The sequence below is a fragment of the Pipistrellus hanaki genome (assembly GCF_964339955.1).
Source record: "Pipistrellus hanaki genome assembly, chromosome: 7".
NCBI lineage: Eukaryota > Metazoa > Chordata > Mammalia > Chiroptera > Vespertilionidae > Pipistrellus > Pipistrellus hanaki.
The window spans coordinates 65,527,540-65,549,410 of NC_140509.1; the positions used below are offsets into that span (position 1 = coordinate 65,527,540).

A 21,871-nucleotide genomic window follows, 5' to 3' on the forward strand; every position below is an offset into this window, starting at 1 on the left:
TTGAAGGTTGCTAGTAACCCTTTCCCTGCCCACCTCTCTCTGCCTCCATTGACCACTTTATCTGAAGCCTCTCTAACCTTGGGACTGACAAAGGTCACACTCAGATTTCCTCTTCCTCTTCCCTTCAGCGCTCCTTCCTTCTCCTCTTGCCCCCTGGCTGGGAGCTTTCTCTCTCATGGGCTCATCCTCATTCACTAGCGCTTAGGACACCTGTTCTTGTGTAAGGGTCACATTTATGTCTTAGATCCTCACCTGAATCCCACCCCAGATTTTTACCTGGCCCAAAGACGCTTCTAACTGCATGTCACACCAAACCTCTTTCCTCCCAGACTAGTTTCTTCTAACCACTTCCTTTAACTTAGTTGGTTGATTACAGTCTTCCTGGGATAAGTTGGTATAATGTTTGGTTCTGTTTTGTATACTTGCGGCTGTTCAATGGGAAGTTGTGACTGGTACACTAAGAAATGACAGATATCAGATAGCAAAATGAGTTGCGATAAGGACTATGGTGTGGGCATAGATGGACACTCATAGAGAGGGCACAAGAGTCAGGTGACTGTCAGCAGGGTTTGGGGAGGAGGATTTTTAGATAAGAGTGGAAGTCTTGCCTTCACCCCAAAATGGGCTGGGGCACTGGCATCTAACACCAAGCCAAGTGAGAAGCACTTCCTCCAAAGCACCCAGAGCTTGGTGTACGCTCCTGCCTGACTCCCACTGAGGAAGGTACTGCAACCGATGGCAGCAGAGCAGAGGGCCATGCCTGGGAGGGAACTGTTCTATCTTTCAGCTGTGAGCTTTTACAAGGTATGTGAGGTGACAGGAGAAGATCTAACTTTGGGTGGGTAGGGGGCACATATACAGATTGTGTAAATTAGTAACCTACGCATGTAACCTGTATGCTCATGTAGACTAATGTCACCCCAATAAAATTTAAAATAATGGAAAAAAAAAAAAAAAGGTATGTGGATCTCAGAGACCATATGTGAAGTCTCCAGTAGGAAAGTTGGCCCCAGCTCAGTTTAAAAGGGATTCTGTCTAAAAGGTCTCACCTAGAGAGTTGGTAGGACGGCAACAGCGATAATCTTCATGGAGAAGGAAAATCAGGATTGAGGTAGTATAAGCAATAAAAGGGAATGCATTGCCTGTGTCTTAGGAGGTATGGTCAAATATTCCCAGTAAAGGACCCCAAAAGTGTTTATGAAAAAGTCAGCTTCAAATATGCCCAGGCCCAGGCAATGTGATGCCATTTTGTCAGAGTACCATCCAGTACACATTGCTGCTGTCTCCATTCCTCCCTCCCCAAACTATGGTTAGCAAGCTGGTGGGAGAGGGTGAGATGGAGTGGGACCAAGCCCTTTGCCCTGACTCCTAACTCTAAAAAGCCCTAGCCAGGAAAGGGGAAAGGTTTTATGTAATTACAAATGGTCCCCTACTTATGATTTTTTTACTTTACCATGAATCTAAAGTGATACATGTTTGGTAGAAACACGCTTTGAATTTTGATCTTTTCCGGGGCTAGCAATATACTGTAGGAGACTCTCTCTTAATGCTGAGCAGTGACAGTAAGCCATAGCTCCCAGCCAACCACATCATCAGGAGGGGAAGCAGCCCACTCCACAGTGTAGTATTAAATGCATTTTCAACTTAGAGTGGGTTTATGGGGATGTAACCCCATCATAAGGTGAGGAGCATCAGTACTGAATTGAGAGCACATCTTATCTCTTAAAGTAACAGTAGGATTGTCTATTACCTAGAGAGAGCAAAATAGTTATGGGACTGCTTGAGTTGCCATTCAGTAGAAGCGGAAGAACAACCGCATTGCATTGGTTCTTAAAGGGACAGTAGGCAACAAAAATGAAGTTGCTTTTATGTGTACACTCCACGAATCCTGTTTATTCAATGTTCTGGTTACATATAGAATTTAAGTTCAGCTTCGGGAGCCGTGAGATCATTTTTATCAAAAAGACTCTATTGATTTTGCCCCCAGGGTTGCAAATATACAAACATTCCTTGCTCCTTGAATACTGTATTAATTTTTGTAGTTAAACCATATTTCTTTTCAGATCAGGAAGACAGTCTCAAAGGATGCTTTGCCCTTGCTGGTTTGGCTCAGTGGACAGTGTCAGTCTGCGGACTGAAGGGCCTCAGGTTTGATTCCAGGCAAGGGCACAAGCCTGGGTTGCAGGCTCAATCCTCAGTGGGGGGCATGCAGGAGGCAACTAACCAATGATTCTCTCTCATCATTGATGTTTCTATCTCCCTCTCCTTCTCCCTTCCTCTCTGAAATAAAACAAAAAAAAAACAAACACAAAAAACAACGCTTAACCACAGCAAAATGTTAAAGCAATTAGTAAGTAAATGTTACACATGTTAAAGGACATGTATGTAGAATATATAAAGACCTATTAAACTAAATAATAAAGACGATAATTGAATTTAAAAATGGGCTAAAGGTCTGAACATTAATTCAAATGTATGCAATCTTATTCCAAGGAAGATAAACAAATGGCCAATAAACACATGAAGAGATGCTCAAAGTCATTGCTATCAAGGGAAATGTAAATCAAAACCACAATGAGATACCACTCATTGATAACAGATATTGGTTATCAATATAAAGACAGAACAAATATTGGAGAGGATGAGAAACTGGAGCCCTCATACCCTGAGGCTGGGAATGTAGAATGATGCAGCTGCTTTGGAAAAGTCAGTTCCTCAGAAAGTTAGACATAGTTATGATATAATGCACACTCCTCCTGGGTATATATTCAAGAGAAAGGAAAACATATGTCCATCCGTGGATGAACAAAATGTGGTATATCCATACAATGGAATATTACTCAACCATTAAGAGGGAATGAAGTACTGATATAGGTACAACATGGACGAACCTTATGCTAAGTGAAAGAAGGCCGACTCAAAAGGGCACACATTGTATGATTTCCTTTATATGAAATATCTATACAAACAATGAGTATTAAAGAGAATTGTTTGTGGGTTTTTTTGGGGGTAGAGAGTGGATAGAGGGTGTAATTAAAGTGTTCTACAGTTGATTATGGTGACGGTTACAGAACACTGTGAGTATATGGTATTAAAAACCGCTGAAATGTCCCCTTTAAATAGGTGAATTGTACTGTATATGAATTAAAGGTGTTTTGTGGCCCATTAGGTTGGGAGCCAGCTAGCTTTGCACATATCTCCAGCCCGTGCCTCACATGCAGGCACTCAACAAAACTGCACCCTTTTTTACTCTACCTGATGCTGATATAGTGCTTCATAAATTTTACAGCTTTTCTTTCTTTTCTTTTTTTTTCATTGATAGCAGCAGCTCCTTTGTGCCTCATAACAACCCTGAAGGTGGTTAGAAAGACCATAATCGGCCATATTGTAAAAAATGACCAGCAGTACAAAGGAAAAACTTTTGTCTACTAAGTTTTGTGTGGAGTTGCTCTCTGAGGTCCGTTTGTCTTGCACTTCTTGTCTTTCTTCGAGAGGGAATCCACTTTGCAGTGCAATCAGCACAGCTCTGGGACACCTGCCCACACTGCAACCCAACAACAGTGCGGCAGTTCCGGTCACTTGGGGGGCAGAGACCAAAGAAGCGGAGATTCCTTTTCCGAGCAAAGACCAATAAAGCTAAAGTGGGATTTTAGCTTCGGGAGTATTGGCACCAGTCTCCTCAAATACTTCTAAACCGAGGTTTGAGTTAGTGGGGTGTCCCATGACCGTGATCTCAAGAACACTTGGCTGGATCATCTCCCAGGCGCCAAATTCAGGGTTCCAACCCCCACCCCTCCCTTCCCCAATCCCACTCACATGCTTGGGAGGGAAAACCCATATTTGGCACATTTCAGCTAGGGCCTTTCCAGTTGGGGACGGAGGGAGCCACTTTGTTAAGAAAAAGTCTATTGAAACCCTTCCAGTCCCGCCCCCCCCCCCCCCCCCCAAAAAAAAGGGTTTCCCTATTGGGAGGACTCCTAACCCTTGGCTACTGGACGATTTAACGTCCGCTTTTAGGTTCACCGAAGCGCCCAGCAGCCTTGGCCGCCTTCCAGGGTGGGACTGGGAGACGAGGACCCCCTGGGCTCCCCGGCGTTTCCCGCAGGCGGGGGGCGCCCCGACTCCAGGGTCCCCGCGGCGGGCGGAGCGCAGGTGAGCAGCCCGGCGGGTGTCGCCGCGGCCGCCCCGGCTCCTCCGCCCCCTGGCGCCCCATCCCCCGGCCGGGGGCTTCGGAGGGAGACGGGCCGGCGACGCGGGAGCCCCCGGGCCGTGCGGCGGACCCGCCCCGGCCCGATCCCGGGCGCGGAGCGCCGGCCGCCGCCTCCCCGCGGGGCGCGGCTGCCGCGGGAGCCGCAGGTGGTTGCTCGGGCCGGCCCTTTTCTCCTCCCCTTTTCCTTTCTTTCGTCTCCCCTCCCTCCCTCGCGCCCGGTGTCGGCGGCACTTCCCCCGCTTCCTCCTCCCTCTCCAATCGGGAGGGAGGGAAGGAGCGGCCGGCGCTTTCCTGCCGCCCAGCAAACTTCAGCGGGACCGCGGCTCCGCTCGCCGCCGCCGCGCCCCCCGCCCGCCCGCCCGGGAGCGGCCCCCGCGGCTTCCTCGGCGCGCGGCCCGGCACCCCGGGGCAGGACACCCCGGGGCAGGACACCCCGGCGGCAGGACACCCGGGCGGACTGGATCGTCCCGAGCCTTTCCCCGCCGCTCCCCCGCCCGCCCGCGCGCCCGTCGGTCCATCCGCTCCCCGCGGGCGGCCGCCCCCGGGCTGCCCCTGGGCGCCGCGCGGCCGCCGGGACTTCTCTTTGTGTTGGATGCGGACCCGCGCCCCGCGCCCCGCGGGGGCGGCTTGAGGGCTTTGCCGGCGCCGGCGGCCCGAGCCCGAGCCCGATCGCCGGCCGGCCATGCCCTTCCACCAGAGGACCGTAGAGCCCGCGCGGCTGCACCGGCCGCCCGAGGCGGCGGGGGCCGGGACGGCGGGCGCGCCGCTCTTCCGCTCGCTGGAGCAGGTCAGCGCGCACGCCCTGGTGCGCCTGCTGGAGCAGCTCGCCGGCCTGTCGCGCTGCGCCGGGGACCTCTTCGGGGAGCTGGAGGGCCAGGCGGCCGCGCTGGGGCGCCGCACCGCCGCGCTGCACCGCCGCCTCGACGACCTGCACGCCGCCGCCGCGCGCCTCGACCACCGGCGAGTGAGAATCCGTGAGTGGCGGGCGGGGGAGGGGAGCGGGGCGGGGAGGCGGCCCGGGAGCGGCTCCCGCCCGCCCTCTGGCGGCCCGGGGCCGGCTCCGGGGCTGCCGGGTGCGGGGACGGCCTGGCCCGGGACCGAGCGGCCGTGCAGGTGTCGGGGCGCGCGCGGCAACCCTGGTCTTTGGGGTCCTGGGAGGTTCCTGGCCTCCTGGATGGAGTGGGCGTCTGGCTGGCAGTCCTGTCCCCCTGTCCGTGCTTCTCTCCGGGTCTCGGAGATCCTGGGGCCAAGATCCCGGGCAAAGGGTCAGCGGAAGGTAGCGGGTTCCAGGAGCCAGGGGTACAGTTGATATCATGATTACAATTTGGAGACGCCAGGGGGGATGTTTGTAAAAAATCTCATGGGGATCTGTCTCATGGCGCGTGGGAGCTGCTGTCCCCTCTCTGCCCACCAGGTACTACCGGTGTTCTCACCGACCGAACCAAAGTATGCAGACTTTGAGTTTAAGCTTTTCTTTTTTCTTTTGGGTGCTCATTTTTGTCTCTCTCTGCCTATCCCTAACTATCTCTTGTGACTCACAGGGCCTTGACCTTGAGCCCAGATTCTGAATGCCCATTCATCTCTGTCTGACCTGCTCTAACCCTGAAAAGCCAGTCCTAAGTCTTGACATCCTGATCTCTCCAAAGACCCATTTCATACGTGCCGCTTAACTAACTAGCTCAGTGAATGAAGTAACTGGAATTTCCTGCTGGCCCGAAGCAGAGAGGAACTTGGAGTGTGATGTTCATGTGGTTTCTCCCCTTTTTTTCGTACGTGGACTTGATCCTAATCCTCAGCGTAAAAGAGTACATGGAAGCCGGTTGATGGATGGATTGCGGGGTGGGAGGGGAGACGTTGGGGTAACCCACTCGGACATGTCAGCAGCTGTGGAGGAAATACTGCCTCCTACCACTTTATGTGCGGCCTGGAATAGCTGGGTTTCCCTGCTGGAACAACTTAGCTCTGCTTTAACTACCTGACACCCAGCAGAGTGCAAGTTTACAGTGCTTACGTAGTGCGAGTGAGATTGCCTGCTAGACTACATCTTCCTTTGAGTCGTGAAGTTATGGTGTGATGGTTGCACATTTTACAATTCATCTCTTTGATTGTGCTGTCAGCACTTTCTTATAAGTTGTGGATAGATCCCAACCAGGGAGTCTTCCCACCCCCCAACTTCAACCAAAAAAAAAAGAAAGAGGGGGAATCAAAGTGGTCTCATAAAGTTATTGAACATAAATCCAGTATTTCTGCTTAATGTGAATAATGATCTCAGGCATCAGGATACACAGCCCTACTGCAATGTCACGGTCATCTTGGTAGTAATCACTAGTTGCTTCTGTGCTTTTTCTGTGTAGAGTGTCGGTCATTGTGTGGGTGAAGGAGAATTTCACCCCTGAGGAATGATGTGATGAGGCAGATCGACTAGGTAAACTGATCTATTGTGGGGATTAAGAAACAAGAAAAAAACAAAACTCCCTGACGGTCACGAACGCCTCCTGTGCTAGTTTAGTTTTATGTTTAAACATATCACTTTTCCCTCTTTGTGTACATACGCACCAATAGCCCAAATCCCCTAAATTCCTTACATCAACAGAGGTTGTCCTAAGGGACTGTCATAACTCTTCTGAAAACTTTTCACAAGTTTTAAAATCGTCTGAACCTCAAATGGCTTTGCTTTCGTACGAGAAAACCTGGCTCATCATTTTTTTTTTTTTATGATCAAGAAAGAAGGCTTTTATTGAATGTAATTATGTCTCAGAGTAGAAGTACGTGTACAGAGAAGAAAGTTGAACTATGAAGACATTAGTTTTTGTGGTTTTTCACCTTCACACACTTTTTATATGCGAACACGCAGTGAAACAACCATGTATTCATTTCATTTAGCCTCTGTTAGGATTCTTTTTAAGAGGTGCGGTTAATCCTGTTCCTGTAAAAGCTACATTTTAAAAAGTCATTTTTAGATACCTTTTTAGGCAGGTCTTCAGAATAACATACTTCATTAGAATGGACATGTAGACATGAGTTGGAGTTATCTGTAACGGCCATCAATTTCATGAACTCTTTTTAAAAAAGAATAATATTTTTCAGTTTTAGTTTGCATTCAGCATTATTTTGAATTAGTTTCAGGTGTATATTTCATGGGTTCTTAACAAGAGAGGAAGTGGAATCGGAGAGAGTTGGTGATTGGCCCCAGGTTGTGTGGTTAGAGAGGGTCATCGGCTGTCCCGCTGTTTATGATCATGTGGAAACGGGAAACAAAGTTCACATGCATTTAACAAACAGCCCCAAGGATAGCTATGACTGTTCATTTCACTCCTTCTTGTCAGATAAACGTTTTAAGGAGTCTCCCGAGGAGCACGTAGCAAAACTGAGCAGCTTACGGAAGGCAGCCTGCAGCAGGAGACTTCATATTTCACTACTCGATGGGTTTCTGTCAATAATAAAGGGTGTGAATGGAGCTGTTTTTAAAAACCTGTGGGCTTTATCTTTGCAGTACAGAAGTAGCCTTTTAGGCCTGTGGGCCAGTCCTGCTGGTCTCAAGGATTTTCAGAAGTATTTCATCAAGTTAGCCATTCCTCAAAAATCTCATGGGTGGAAAGTCACTAAAAATCTTTTTTTTATCATAAATTGGGAAGAATGCACATTGCTGTTCCCCCCCCCCCCCTATTTTTTCCTAAGGCCTCTCTTAATGCTACCCGTGAACCCCCAGGCTGAAGGGGTGCCCCCACCCCATCCGGCAGGGCATCCGGTGTGCACCTCCATGCACTTAACAGCGTGGACTGCAATTATGTATTCACTTCTGCTCCATGAGATCAGTGATGGCTGGGTCACAACAGTGCCTGGTGTGAGATAGTTCTACAGATATTTGAATTGAACTGATATATAGTTTCTTGGTGCTCGGTGTCAGGAAAAATAACTAAACATTTTCGGGAAGGGTTACTCTGCTGACTGCCGCAAATTTAAGTGAGCAAGACAATTACTTTAAAAACAAAGAAAAAAAAAACCTTTCTGCCTTTTAAAGCGTTTGTGCTTCACCACCACTTTGCTCCTTTTTATAAAAGTCAAACTGCATTTGTTTTGTTGACACAATACTGGCGTGTTCTCATTGGAAATAGTGACAGCAGCAGGAATGTGGAGAGCTGCATCTTGGCCCTGTCAGCAGTCCAAGCAGACTTTGCTGTGGAGAAATCGGTACACACCCAAGCTGATAGCCCTGTTTGATTTCTCAGCCACGTGGGCTTTGTTTCTGTTTATAAGGAATAATAGCACCATATTTATGCAGTGCTTTCATGATTGGAAAAGTGTTTTTCATATTCATTATTTGACTCAAAAACCTTGTAAGGTAGTGACGCCAAGGTTGTATCACATCCATTTTCGGACAAAGAAATGGAAGTTCTGGGACCAGTTAGAGGCATACCTAACACAGCCATTGAGTCTCCTGATTTCTAGACCTGAACTCCTTTCCTACGTATTTCCTGGATGGATGTAAAATGTAATTGTTGAAACAGAATAGGAGAAAAGATGACTTGTTGGCTTTTTTTTTTTTTTTTTTTCTTATAGTGCCAGAAAAGCACAAGCTTTTCTCCTCTAGATTCTATAAGTGTTCCAGGTTTAGGGAGGTTTGTTTTGTTGCACAACTGTAGGGGGCATCATTCATATATTAACAGCGCTCCTAGAGAGTTCTTAGCCTGTGCACCTATAGATGAAGGCCTTGGGAGAGTTTGAGCAGTTTATATAGGTGAAATGAATAGTGTTCCAGACAGCTGGTGGGCAGACATTGTATGAGCACTCTGCGTCAACAAGGTATGAGTTTGTCTAGTCTGTGCTAGGCAGACACGATAGCCTTTTACCTTCTGGGCAGTGCTCAAGCTGCATTGTTCCACCTCACAAGGAACTGTCCCTCAAGCCAACCAGAGTTCTGGCTGTCCTGCTGTCAGAATATATTAGCTTCTCCCTCAGAATGGACCTTCTGTGTAAGGTGCTTGTCAGAGTTCTAAAGACAGAGGAGACTTCACTTCTAAGAACAGGTTGTGGGTTGTTCTTGTACCTCCCTGCTGATAAATGTTTGTATTTCTGGTGAAACTGGCACAAGACTTGCTTTTATTGAAACATACCACATACTTGGGAGGATGTTGGTACAGGAATATGGTCTCTACCCTTCTCTAATCCCCAGAAGGTCCCTAAATGTATGAATGGAAACTGACAGCTGAGCAGACGCCCCTCAGGTGAAGGAGGCTCTGTGAGACGAAGCAATGTGCCCCATACTTGCTTGGCCTTAAGAATGGCCTGGAACTCATTTAAAAAAAAAAAAATTATTTTATTGATTTTTTTTATAGAGAGGAAGAGAGAGGGAGAGTTAGAAACATCGATGAGAGAGAATCATTGATCAGCTGCCTCCTGCACACCCCCTATTGGGGATGTGCCCACAACCAAGGTACATGCCCTTGACCAGAATCGAACCTGGGACCCCTCAGTCCGCAGGCCGATGCTCTATCCACTGAGCCAGATGGGTTTAGGCTGGAACTAATTTTAAAGTTACGGGTTCCCAGAGGCTTCCAAAGCCCTTGTTAGAGTGTCCGTGTGTTTAACAGGTGCAGCCACGGTGTTTTCAAGCGCTCAGAGAAGTGAGAAATAGACAGGAAAGCTCATGGACTTGACAGTTGGGAGCCTTGAGCCTGGCTTCACCTCTGCCATTTTCTAATGCAGATTTTGAGCAATTTACTCACCACCACCAGGCCTTAGTTTCCTTATATGCAAAATTTACCTCTACTGGTGTTTTTCAACTTCAGCATTTAATAATTCTGAGGGGTTACTATTTGATAACAGCAGTAGCTTAAGCGGCCTTGTATGGATATGACTTTGATCAATAATCCCTCTCTGATTTCTGTGATTAAGAATTTAAAAAAAAAAATCCTTTTGGCCTGGCCAGGGCGGTTGAGCATCAGCCTATGAACCAAGAGGCCGAGGTTGGATTCCCAGTCAGGGCACATGCCCGGGTTGCAGACTCAGTGTGGGGTGTGCAGGAGGCAGCCAACCAACGATTTTCTCTCATCATTGATGTGTGTGTCTCTCACCCTCTCCCTTCCTCTCTCTGAAATCAATTTATATAAAAATCCTTGTGCCTGAAATAAACTCATTATGACTGTACAGACTCAACTCACATTTTACCGACAGGGAGCATCATGTCTAGAGGGGTTAGTCATTTTCTAAGCACATCAGGCAGATACTTGTTTCAAATTTATGTATTCTCCTTCCACAGTCCATTCTTGGCCTCCTCTTCATCTTTCAAAAGTGCTAACATCATTATGGAATAAGAACTGTTTATGATACTTTAAAAGAAATATGTTTTTATTGTTTTCAGAGAGAGGAAGAGAGAAGGAAAGAGAGAAACATCAGTAATGAGAGAGAATCATTGAGCTGCTACCTCCTGCACGCCCCCTACTGAGGATCGAGCTCACCACCTGGGCGTGTGCCCTTACCTGGATCAGACTGTGACCTCATGGCTCATGGGAGGTCTTGCTCAACCTGTGAGTCACACTTGCTGGGTGAAAAAGAATTGTTTAAGTTCATTGTCATATGTCAGATATGCAATAATTGAGAATTATCTACATGTAGGTTGTATTGTTTTATCTAGCAATAGTCTGATTTTCTTCTACATTAGAGGAAAAGCCAATATTAAATTTCACCATGGGATTAGCAAATGAAAAAAATTTGATGAGAGAAATATTTGAGATTCTTAATATTTTGGAAGAAAATTCAGAAACAGAAAAAACACTGGCTATCATTTTAATATCTTTTAAAATTTGTATTTTAAACATAAAATAAAATGGTTTGCACCAAAGTAGACACTTAATAGTTGTTTTAATTATTTAATTCCATTTCTCCTCAAATTGGTTCATCTCCCAGAATGGGTGAATTTTGCAGGCTTTGAAGTCCAGTGTCAGCAGGATGGCGCCGATGGCTATCTTGCTCTCACGTGTTACATTTGTCAGCAGCACTTGAGACAAATGTCGTAGCAAAAGAGACAGAGCTCCTGTTCTAGTGAAGGCTCTTCTGAGAAAAGGCCCTGGCGGTGCCCCAGCCTCAGTCCCTTTCCTTGTGGATTAAGTAATGTGTCTGTGAAAGCACTTACTATCACCAACAAACAGTAACATTACTGATATCAATGTTTGGGCAGCAGCACAATTCTAATTCCTGGTATTGGGCTGTATTTTTGGTGACTTTTTTTTTTTTTTAAATATACTTTATTGATTTTTCTTTTTTTACAGAGAGGAAGAGAGAGGGATAGAGAGCTAGAAACATTGATGAGAGAGAAACATCGACCAGCTGCCTCTTACACACCCCCTACTGGGGATGTGCCTGCAACCAATGTACATACCCTTGACCAGAATCGAACCCGGGACCTTTCAGTCCACAGGCCAATGCTCTATCCACTGAGCCAAACCGGTTTTGGCTTTTTGGTGACTTTCATTGCCTAATAATACAGACAGCTAATGAGCATCTGCTGTAGGCCAGTACTTCAGTCTGTACCACAGCTCTCTGAGGTGGGTACTCTTCCTATTTCTGTTTGACAGGTGACACAACTAAGAATTTGTGTGTTCACGTTCACAGCTAGCGAGCGATAGAGCTGGGATGCCAACCCAGGTAGGCTTAGCTCCTGACCACTCTGTGGCACTGTCTCTTCCAATGATGATGTTCTGTATTCGCAGGAGGAAAACCAAACACCGAGAAGGTTTGGCAAAAGCCTTTCAAATATCCGAGGAGGCAGAAACCTTCAGTCTTTTGGCCTTTTTTTTTTTCCTCTTCTTTTCTTTTTTGTTTTGAAACCTCTCAAACTACTAGCAGATGGCCAAGAAATTTGAGACACACTTCTGAAGTACTTACTTAGCGTAGTGCCTGGCTCGTAACTATCATACACTTAACACTGACTGTTGTTTGGACGACAGAGAGAAGGCTGAGTTAACATCTGTGTGTACATTGATGTCCATAGATTGCCTCAGATGGCCCAGCCCATGTGACGCTGCTCAGCTCAAGCTTGGAAGATGAAAGCTGACCAAGTGCCCAGGAGAGCTTGTATCAGACATACACATAACAGTACTTCTTCTTCTTCTTTTTTAATGTTTGGTTCTTTTTATTGATTTCAGAGAGAGGAGGAGAGAGGGAGAGAGAGATAGAAACATCAGTGACGAGAGAGAAACATTGATTGGCTGCCTCCTGCATGCCCCACTCTGGGATTTGGCTTGCAACTCTGAGCATGTGCCCTGACTGGGAATCTAACCATGACCTCCTGGTTCATAGGTCAGTGCTCAACCACTGAGCCACGCTGGCCGGGCATAAAAATACTTAGGATTTGAAAACCAGAGAGTTCTGCCCAGGGATCCTAAAATATATCCATGAAGTGTATACACGTAGTTCCCTACAGGAGTGTGTGAAGGGTGGTTTCTTTCTGCCTCCCAGGCCTTTGGTGAGTGAGGGTTGGGAGCTGGCCCGTCTCTGGGGTCTCTATGTCGATGTCCTCTTTCTCAAAGCCCTTGTCACCTCCGTTTCGTCTGTTTGTAGGAACTGCAGACCCAGCTCAGCTCTCACTTGGCTTCGTAGGTTTCCCTTTGCCTCAGTTTCCCAGGGGATGATCAGAGCCTAAACCTACTCCTGTCTGATTTCCTGTTCCCTCCCAGAACCGGCGTGGCTCAGCTCAGTCTCAGCTTTTCCTGGCATCTCGAACTCGGCGATCCTTCACACTATTTCATTCATCCCGTGTTTTCCAGTTTCTGAATCATCAGAAGCACTGGGGCCCCTTTAGAAACGGATCCCCAGAGATTCTGGAGTTTGAGTCAGCAAATCTGGGGCTCGGCCAGGAAGAGGCCTGGCGAACAGGCACCCTGAGGTGGTTCTGATGAACCGAGTTTTGGAAACACCAGTCCGTATTGTGTGTGAGGAGTCTTGCCCATTGCTGCGGCAGGACAGTCACCCACTCAGGAAGTGCACTGTGGGTGAGTCTAGTGGTACCACAGTGTAAGGTTATTGGAAAGCTGGTATTTTCTGTGTTTTATCTGTCTGTCCTGCATGCTGGATGTGAACTATTATACTTCCTGAGCCGGGAGGGAGCCAGCACTGATACAGGCTGCATCTGACTTGCAGTGTGGAGTCTTTTACTCTGAGATAGGGACTTCATAAGCCAAGTACATGTGTTGGGTCATGAGGTCTGCTTGGTGTGCTCATTTCACTGGGATGGTCATAACTACCTGGGTTGCAATACCAGGCATGCTATGCTAGTGCAGGCCAACAGACGGCCATGGGAATGAAGCTGCTATAGTCACTTGCGTTATTTTTTCCCTTGGTTGTTACCTTGCTTCAGACTAAAGGTTGGCACTGAATTCGTGTAGAAATGACTAATTAAAGCATTATTCATGAGTGTGGACACAGAAATGTATGCATTGAATTACACATCCTACAGTGTAAAGTTTTGCGTACCTTTAAAAAGCTTTTAGCCTTACGGAGTATGTTATACAATGGTATGCTCTACAAAGTATGTTATACAAATTAATACGAATTCATCATAATTTTTGAATTTGTCAGGTGAAGAAAAGATAAACTATCATGACCTAGAGAATATCCATTTCCTCCCTCTTATTTTTGTTTGTTGATAGATTGATAGGTATGGATCTATATATTTTAAGGACAGTAATCGTGTTTTTAATAGGACGGGGGACATCCCTCCCTGCATTTAGTTTTGTGTCCTGACTTTGTAAACTGAAGTTTGTATTGTGAGATTTCCCCCAGGCCACAGACATTCAGGGGGTGTTTTAAACAGGAGAGGCATTGTGTGTCTCTGACACGCTCCTGTTTTGCTTTGGCTCCAAGCGGAGTTCTTTCAGGAGCCTGTGTGTTCACACGGGAGTTATCAAGGGAGCAGAAGTTTGTTCTTCTGGCACTTCCTGGGGTTTCTTCTCTGTATTCAGTTATTTGTGCATTTATTGACTGCACGCACAGGTAGTCTAAGAGAAGACATGTGGGAGTTCCGTCAATTAGTCCAGTAGATTGCTAAGTCTTTGATGTTGTTCCTGTCCCCTGAAAAGAAAGAAACATCTTTTATATCCAAGATTGTTTACCCACAATGACAGTTCTTTGAAGCTTTACAGCAAACAGATCATTGAGTCAAAAGATACTTTTCTTCTGCTCTGGCCAGTGTGGCTCAGTTGGTTGAACATCATCCCGTGCACTAAAAGGTTGCTGGTTTGATTCCTGGTCAGGGCACATGCCTAGGTTGTGGTTTCCGTTCCTGATTGGTAAGGGTTCTTGCAGCACAGCCCATTGATGTTCCATTCTCACATTGATGTTTCTTCTTTTTCTCCCCTTTTCCCTTCCCTTCTCTCTGAAAGTCAATATAAATATATATATATATTTAAAAGAAAGTTGTCTCCTTCCTTACTGGTTCTTTAATTGAACAGTGTGCCTGTTGTACTGATAAATTGTGTTTGTTTTTTTTCCCCCTTCCGAGTTTATATTTTTCTTTTTCCCTTAGAACACAAATAAACTTTTCCCTTCCCTATTCACCAAAATGGCAATCAGACATCTGCCTCCAGGTTTCTCACCAGGGCAGGTGCCTGCTCTGGGCAACATATGGGGTCTATTTAGATTGAGCTCAATAAGATTTAAAAACAAAGCTCTGTCAGCGATCTCTTGCTGTGACTGGTTCTTGGGTTGTGGAAGGATGGGGATGAAGTTTGTTCCTTTTATTACAAATATTGGCTGGTTTAATTGAGAAATATGTAGTCTGGGGGACGGGCATATTCATTCATGATAATAGTGCAGGAGATGAAGGTGTGAAGTGGGGTGTGAGAAATGTCTTTGAGTGCCTTTAGTGCTTTTTACATAATCTAAATATATTTGCAAATTGCAAGGTCTGCTCTATAATAACATTAATAATACTTTCCATGAACATTTATGACATTATTTATAGCTAACATTTATTGGATAGTTACTATGTTAGTTTCATTTAATCCTAATAAAAACTGTAGGAGAGGCATATTATCACCTCCATTTTACTGATTTTACTGAGTGGCACAGAGAGGTAAAGTAATTTACCCAAGGTCACACAGCTGGTGAGTAGTAGAGCTAAATGTGATGTCGGTGAGTTCTTTGATTAAACACTTTATTTGTAATTGTAATTAATCTTTGTGAACTTTAAAAAAAATATTTTTTTAATCAGAGAGGAAGGGAGAGGGAGAGAGAGAAACATCAGTGATGAGAGAATCGTTGATCAGCTGCACATCCCCCACTGGGGATCGAGCCCACAAACTGGGCCTGTGCCCTTGACCGGAATTGAACCCGGGACCTTTTCAGTCCGTAGGCTGATGGTCTATCCACTGATCCAAACCGGCGAGGGCTCTTTGTGAACTTTTGAATTTTACTAATGATACATTTTTTAGTTTGGCTAGGGGTTGATAAATGTTTTCCATTTTATTCTGATTATTTTAAATCATTGTGCCACCAGTCCAATGACAGAACCTGTGGAGGTGAGTTAGCAGCCCGGGTGACAACGCTCTTGGGAATCTGTGGAGAATTAATGATGTTTGTCTGCTTCTCTGAGCTGCACTGAGGAAAGGTACTCTAGTGGCTAACTACAAAGTCTTTTTGTTAATGCTTCCCGTCATCCTGGCCTCTTTTCCTTTGCCAGGCATTCAGACCCGTGTCAGAAGACAGGTGACAGAGGCACACATTGGCTTTCTGGCTTATTTTTATGTGATATGTTTAAGGGAAAATTTTTTTTCATCTTTTACTTTCCCCTCTCTCTCCACCCTTGCAGTATTTAAATACTGTCCCGGTGTAAAATGCTATCTCAAGCCCATACCTCCAGGACATTGCTTAGTTTACTTTAACAAGGGATGGAGGATCAGAAGCAGTGAGGATACTAGCTGGTTGATAACTCCACTCTTGAGTGCATTTTTACCACTATTGATGGAAAATGTCTTTAACTACTGGGGCTGGCTGGTAGCATCCGTCAAGACAATCGTGACCCAGAACCATTCACTTAAATCAGCAGTTTTCAAAGTGTGATTGCTGGGCCAGCAGCATCAGCGTCTCCTGGGAACATGGAGAACCTTCGCCCCACCCCGGATCTTCTAAATCAGGATCCCTGGCCGTGGACTTAGCAGCCTGCGTGCTAACAGCCCTCCAGGTGATTCTGATGCTGAAGTTTGAGAACCACTGTCTGCGGATCAGCTGGCCTAGGGCCAGGAGTGAATCTGCTTAGAGACCCGTAGGCTGTGTTGTGCTTTTCCCGGCTGGAGCTGCCAAAAGGAAATCCCCAGAGGGTCCTTTGGAAGCTTCTGCCTCTGGGCCAGGACAATACAGGTTTACGAACTGATGCTTCATTAGCGTGCAACAATGAGCGGCTGGCTGTGAAGAGCCTCTGAGGCCCTGCCAATGCGTGCTTGAGAGGCACACTGGCTGGTGGGCCTTCACGAGTTGCAGATCAGTAACCTGGCTCCTGGATTGTTCATCGTCCTCAAAGCCTCTCTGCTTTCCCTTTTCCCAGGAACTCGAAGCAGCGTCCAGAGAGCAGGGAAGTGACTTGCCACAATCATAGGGTAGGGACATACATGCTAAACAAAACAGAACGTGAGAGGGTTATTCTTCTAAACACCGATTACATAAAACCCCTATTTCAATATTTTGGTGAGTGCTTCCTGAAAAACATAAAGTAGGAACACTTGAGGCAGCCATGGGAAATTTTACTTGTGGATGGGTTATAAGCATTCGAAGAAGCATAAGAAAAAATTTATAAGCATGAAACATACTGAGTAGCTGGTGTTGGTTGTTGGTATAGGAATTCTATTTTGTTTTACCCAGTATAGTTCAGCCTTTCAATTGATTACTTCCTTATTTATGTGATCTATCCATAAAGTAGCTGTTAGTACAATATAATCTACTCAAATTTGGAGAAGTCAAAAATGATTGAAGCAGGCGATAAAAGGCCAGCAGAGCATCGTGGTTAAAAGACAAGACGTATTAGCTGTGTGACCTTGGACAAATAACTTAACCTCTCCGTTCGTAAGTTTTCTCCTTTGTGAAACTGGGCCCTGTACCCATGGTTGTTATGCGGATAAAATGAGATATGCAAACCAGTGGCTGGTTGGTAATGGACAGTGAACAATAGCTGATGGGTACTTTGGAATGGCATTTGCTATTTTTAAAAACTGTTTCTACTTTTTTTTTTTTTTTTTTCCCTGAGTGTATTTTAAAATGTAAGTGTAGTAAGTGAAATTAAGACATTGGAATAAAGGATTGGACTTAATCACTTGATTGGACTCTAATGTAGAAGTTCCTAATGAGTGTGCTTGTGTTTTGGTTAATTGAGTTTCTAGATAGCTGATGTCAGGTTTGATAATTGGGTTTGTTATGAGACTTTGGATCATTGTTTTGAACATCATGCTAATTTAGTTATGAAGGTCTGGAATATTGGATTAACTTTTTATTCAGCATGCTCTCTGAAAACAGTGTTTCAATTACGTCTCTGATGGGAGATTGTTTTGATGTCATTTTCCTCTTTTTCAAACGGAGATCAGATAAAGTCCCGTTGGGGGTTTTGGCTTGTTGAGTTCCAAGGGGTTGGTTTTATCACCCATGTAATCTCTAATTTAGAAACCTGTCAAATTATAATAATTTGTAAGTTGTTTTGAGCTTGTGATGCATTTTCTCTTATAAACCATGTTTCTAAAGCATGACCAGGTGCCGGCAGCCCCCCCAAAGCCTGTCCAACCTGAAATAGACACCCCCAGACCTCCAGGGCCACAGGGCCCAATTAATCATCATCTAAGAGATTTCTGTAGGGAAATGGCTAATAGGTACAAGACCACGTTTTTCTGTCCTCCCGACCAACCCCTTCCCTGAGCTGTGTGATCTGGCTCCATCAGAGCTGAGTGTGTGAGAGGGAAGCTTTGGAAGCAGGGGCTGGGATAGTCTCTGGGCTGTAGAGATGAAGTGCCTCAGGCCCTGTGCTCAGCAGGTTCTTGGCTGTGGGCATTCCTTGCAGGTGAGCGAAGGTCAGCAACCAACAACTTGCAGGTCCATGTGGGGCATTTGACATGTGCAGGGTGTCATTGTAAAAAATGTATGCACACTTTTTTCCTGATAGCTCAATTGACGTTTCTTTTCAGATTTAACCCATTGGAATGAATAATTATTCAAAGTGTGTATACATTTTGGGGGGACCCCCTACATCTACAGAGCACTTGTATCTGTTTGTAAGTAGAGGGCTGCTTGCAGTAGTGCCTCTTTTAGTTTTTTTTTTCTAGGGGAGTTTTAGTGGATGAAGGTGAGCAGTTTTATCAGTTTTTAAAGCCTACTTAATTTTTTTATTTTTGCTTTTATATCTGCTTTATATGGACATGCATTTACATTTGATTTCTGTGAAAAGATTGCGGGTTTTAAAAATAACACTCCAACTATGCAAAGCATTAAAGATCTGTTCCACTTCCCCTGTGCATTCTCTGTAAAGGGACCTGAACTGTTTATGGAATCCAACAAGCTTTTGGTCAAGTACATGTTTTTAAATCGTGTTGAACATGCAAAGAAAAGACAGACTTGAGCTTGTTAAAAATCATTCCTGTCAAGTCCCATGTAGCTTTGCATGTCAAACACGACTCGAAAATGTTTTCCCCAAGTGGCCATGTCTTAACAATTTATGTTCTTGAGGGAGTTCCTCGGAAGGAATTAAATTCTGGGAGGTCACATTTTTCTTTCAAGTTCGATTTCCAAAGTGAAAATGAACTTCTGTTTTTCAACTTGAACTTTGAAAAAAAATTCATTGAAGAGCTTTTAGAACTGTGCAGTGATTGTGTTATATGGAACTGGGCTTCCCATCTCTGTAGCCAGAAATGGATCTTGACAGGTTTCTTTGTAGCTATAAAAATGAAGAGAGAGAGAGAGGGAAGAAGAGGTAAAAACTGCTGACTCTGGGAAACTTCTAGTCACTTAAATCTTAGCAACATAAATGTCTGTTTATATTAATGGGGCAGGTCCAAATAACAATAGTATTTTTTCTCTAGTAAAATCTCCCCCCTCCCACCCTCCCAGAAGTCACTTTGCAAATTCTCATTGAAGACATAGGAATGGCTAAAGTTTAGTATTTCGCATAATCAGGAAATAGGCAGTTTTTACAGTGAAATTCCAATCAAAGTGGTATATTTGGTTATTCATTTTCCCCCTGATTATTTGGACCAATGGAGACGAGGTAGTAGGAATACTCTAGAAATATTTTTACTATACTAAGTCTTTGAAAGGAATATATTTCATGTGTTGAGTCACAGTGTAGTGCTTTAAGTTGAGCCACGGTGAAGATCTGTTTCAGAAAGGACTGGAAAGAGTGTTCTGAATTACCTCTCATGTTCCTTTTGTTCAGATGCAACTTGTGCCCCATTTTGTATTAGAAAGAGGCTACATCCCTGCTCAGGTGGATCTGGATCAAGATGAAGTATTCTTTTAACATATGTTGGTTTTTATTTTCCTTGGTTATAGATAGTAAAGACTTTTAAGTGTTATTGTTGAGTGATGGGTGGTCAAAGGAAAGGCCATGAAGGGGAAGGAAAATCAAGGAGGCAGTGATAAAGTTGTATAATGATAGTCTCTGCAGCCCTTGGAAGGTAATGTGTTGTCCTTAGCACTCCAATCAGTAACTGCAGGGCGGAGGCGGTCAGACTGTTCTGCCCTTCCTTGAATGGCTGTAAAGGACTATGGTGATTGCTTTCATGCCTTATGCATTTTCCTGGATGATGAGCTGGGTTCATGGCTTTGGAAATGAGCCCTGGGGATTGGCTCCTGTGAAAAACCTATGGATATGAGGTAGTCATTTAAAAAATTTAACTGCTTTTTAAGAAATTTATTTTCATATCTCTAAACATCATGCTGGTTTTGTTATTATTTTTTTTAAGTTTTAAAGTATTGTCTATTATCTAAATTCTCAAAGCGAGGATTTAGCTTTTTCCCTTCCCTCCATCCAATCCCCACCCCATATCCTCCTTCTACACTTATATCGTAGTGTTGTTTGGTTCCGCATTCAGTGGTGTCAGATGTTAGATCTTCTGGACTGATCCTTAAACTGTGTCTTCTCTGTGCTTTTTTATGTCATTGCCTTGTAATGCTTTCTATGATATTCCTTATACTTTCTCCCCATACTTCTGTGGAGTGCGTCATTTCTGTCATCAGGTTTTTAGTTTCTAAGAGCTTTTTTGTTGCTGTTGTCGGTGCTTTTTATATAATAGCCTGCGCTTGGCTCATTGGTGTCCTGCCTCCCCTCATCTCTTTGAGACTATTAGTGAGTTTTGTAAGTTTTCCTCCCATTGAGTAGTGTTTCTTCTAAGGGTTTTTTTTTTTTTTTTTCTTTTCTGTTTTGGTTTCTGGTTTAGCGATTTTTTCTGAGGTGTCTGGCAGTCTTTGGTTGTCTACTACTTTCTAGTTGGGGGAACGAGGAGGCTGAATGGGAAGATCTGAGTGTTTGGACTGATCTTGTTGATGAGGTAGGCAGACTCTGTGCGGGAACCCTGCTGTCACTAATTCTAGGGCATCAGAGGCTGGTCAGAGGATAAATCCTGGCCTCCAGCTTTCCAGGGATTGTGTGGAAAGGAGGCTGGGGGCCAGAGCATTGAGAATGCATCTGTTTACTTAACCCTGCTTTTGGTAGGTTCTCAACTGTGCCTTGTATTCTCAAGCCGTAAACCCTGTTTTAACCTCTTCTGAGAATTTACTCCAGTCTGCTGGGGACGGTGACTGGTGGTTAGGAGAGTGGGATTGGGACACATAGAGTTTAGATTGCTTAAGCAATTTTCAACCAACCTTATTTTAGCTGTTGCCTCTTTCCAAGAAAATCAGTTCATTTCTTAGCGCCAATGCCTGGACTTTGAGAACTCTGCAGAATAAATGAGGTTCTTAGCTATCCTCCGAGCTGGTTTAGAATTGGTTTCTCAAGTCTCCAGGTAGGTGGGCTCAATCATTTTCTTATTCCACCCTCTAAAATTTTTCTGGTTTTCTCTTTTCCCTTTCTCTCCATCTTCTTAAAACAGTTCCTTAGTTTTAGAAGGACTTTGAGAAGGTTCTAGAGTTTACTCTTGTGTTCAGTTCACCCCCTTTGCCTAGAGCCCCTGGACACGTTGTATGTGTGTGTTTCCCTGTCTTTTCAAAGAGAACGCCTCCCCCACACTGCCCCCTCCCCTTCCCTGTTCTGTTGGGGATACCACTATTATTCTGGCTATCAGAGGTAGGGTCAACTTTGAGTTTCAGTTCCCTTGCTCCCCCATTGTATTTCCAACCAGTGAACAATTTCTTCCCAAATAAGGTATTTCTTATTCTGTCATCGCAGGGCCACTGTGTTCTGGGAAAGATTAGAAAGGTAGCAGCGTGGACAGGGGCCGAGTTCCCAGCCTGTCTTCCTGGGTCTCAGTCCTTCCCAAATGAGCATCCTGTCTAGTTCCAGGAGAGGTAGAAACTGGGTCTCTAGGGTCTCATGTTTCCTCTCAGGGTTGGTGATGTCCTTTTTGGGTGAAGTGAACGCTCAGTTTTGGGCAGATAAAAGGGAGAATAAAACCCAGTTGTTTTTGTTTGTTTTGTTTTGTTTTCCCAGCAGTTTTGACACCAAATGTGTGCGTTTCCTCTCACTGAGCAATT

The 21,871-nt window shown here is 45.0% G+C and overlaps 1 protein-coding gene across 2 annotated transcripts in view; it reads left to right on the forward strand.

Annotated features, from left to right (window-relative positions):
• Positions 1-4,484: 4,484 nt before the first annotated feature.
• Positions 4,485-21,871, forward strand: part of NHSL1 (NHS like 1) — a 192,229-nt gene continuing 174,842 nt past the window's right edge. The window contains exon 1 of one of the 2 annotated variants that reach the window (XM_084890650.1): positions 4,485-5,184. In XM_084890650.1, the coding sequence (XP_084746776.1) occupies positions 4,893-5,184 (292 nt within the window). In that variant the 5' untranslated portion in view covers positions 4,485-4,892. The remainder of the gene's footprint in view (positions 5,185-21,871) is intronic. The other variant, XM_084890652.1, reaches the window with a different exon arrangement.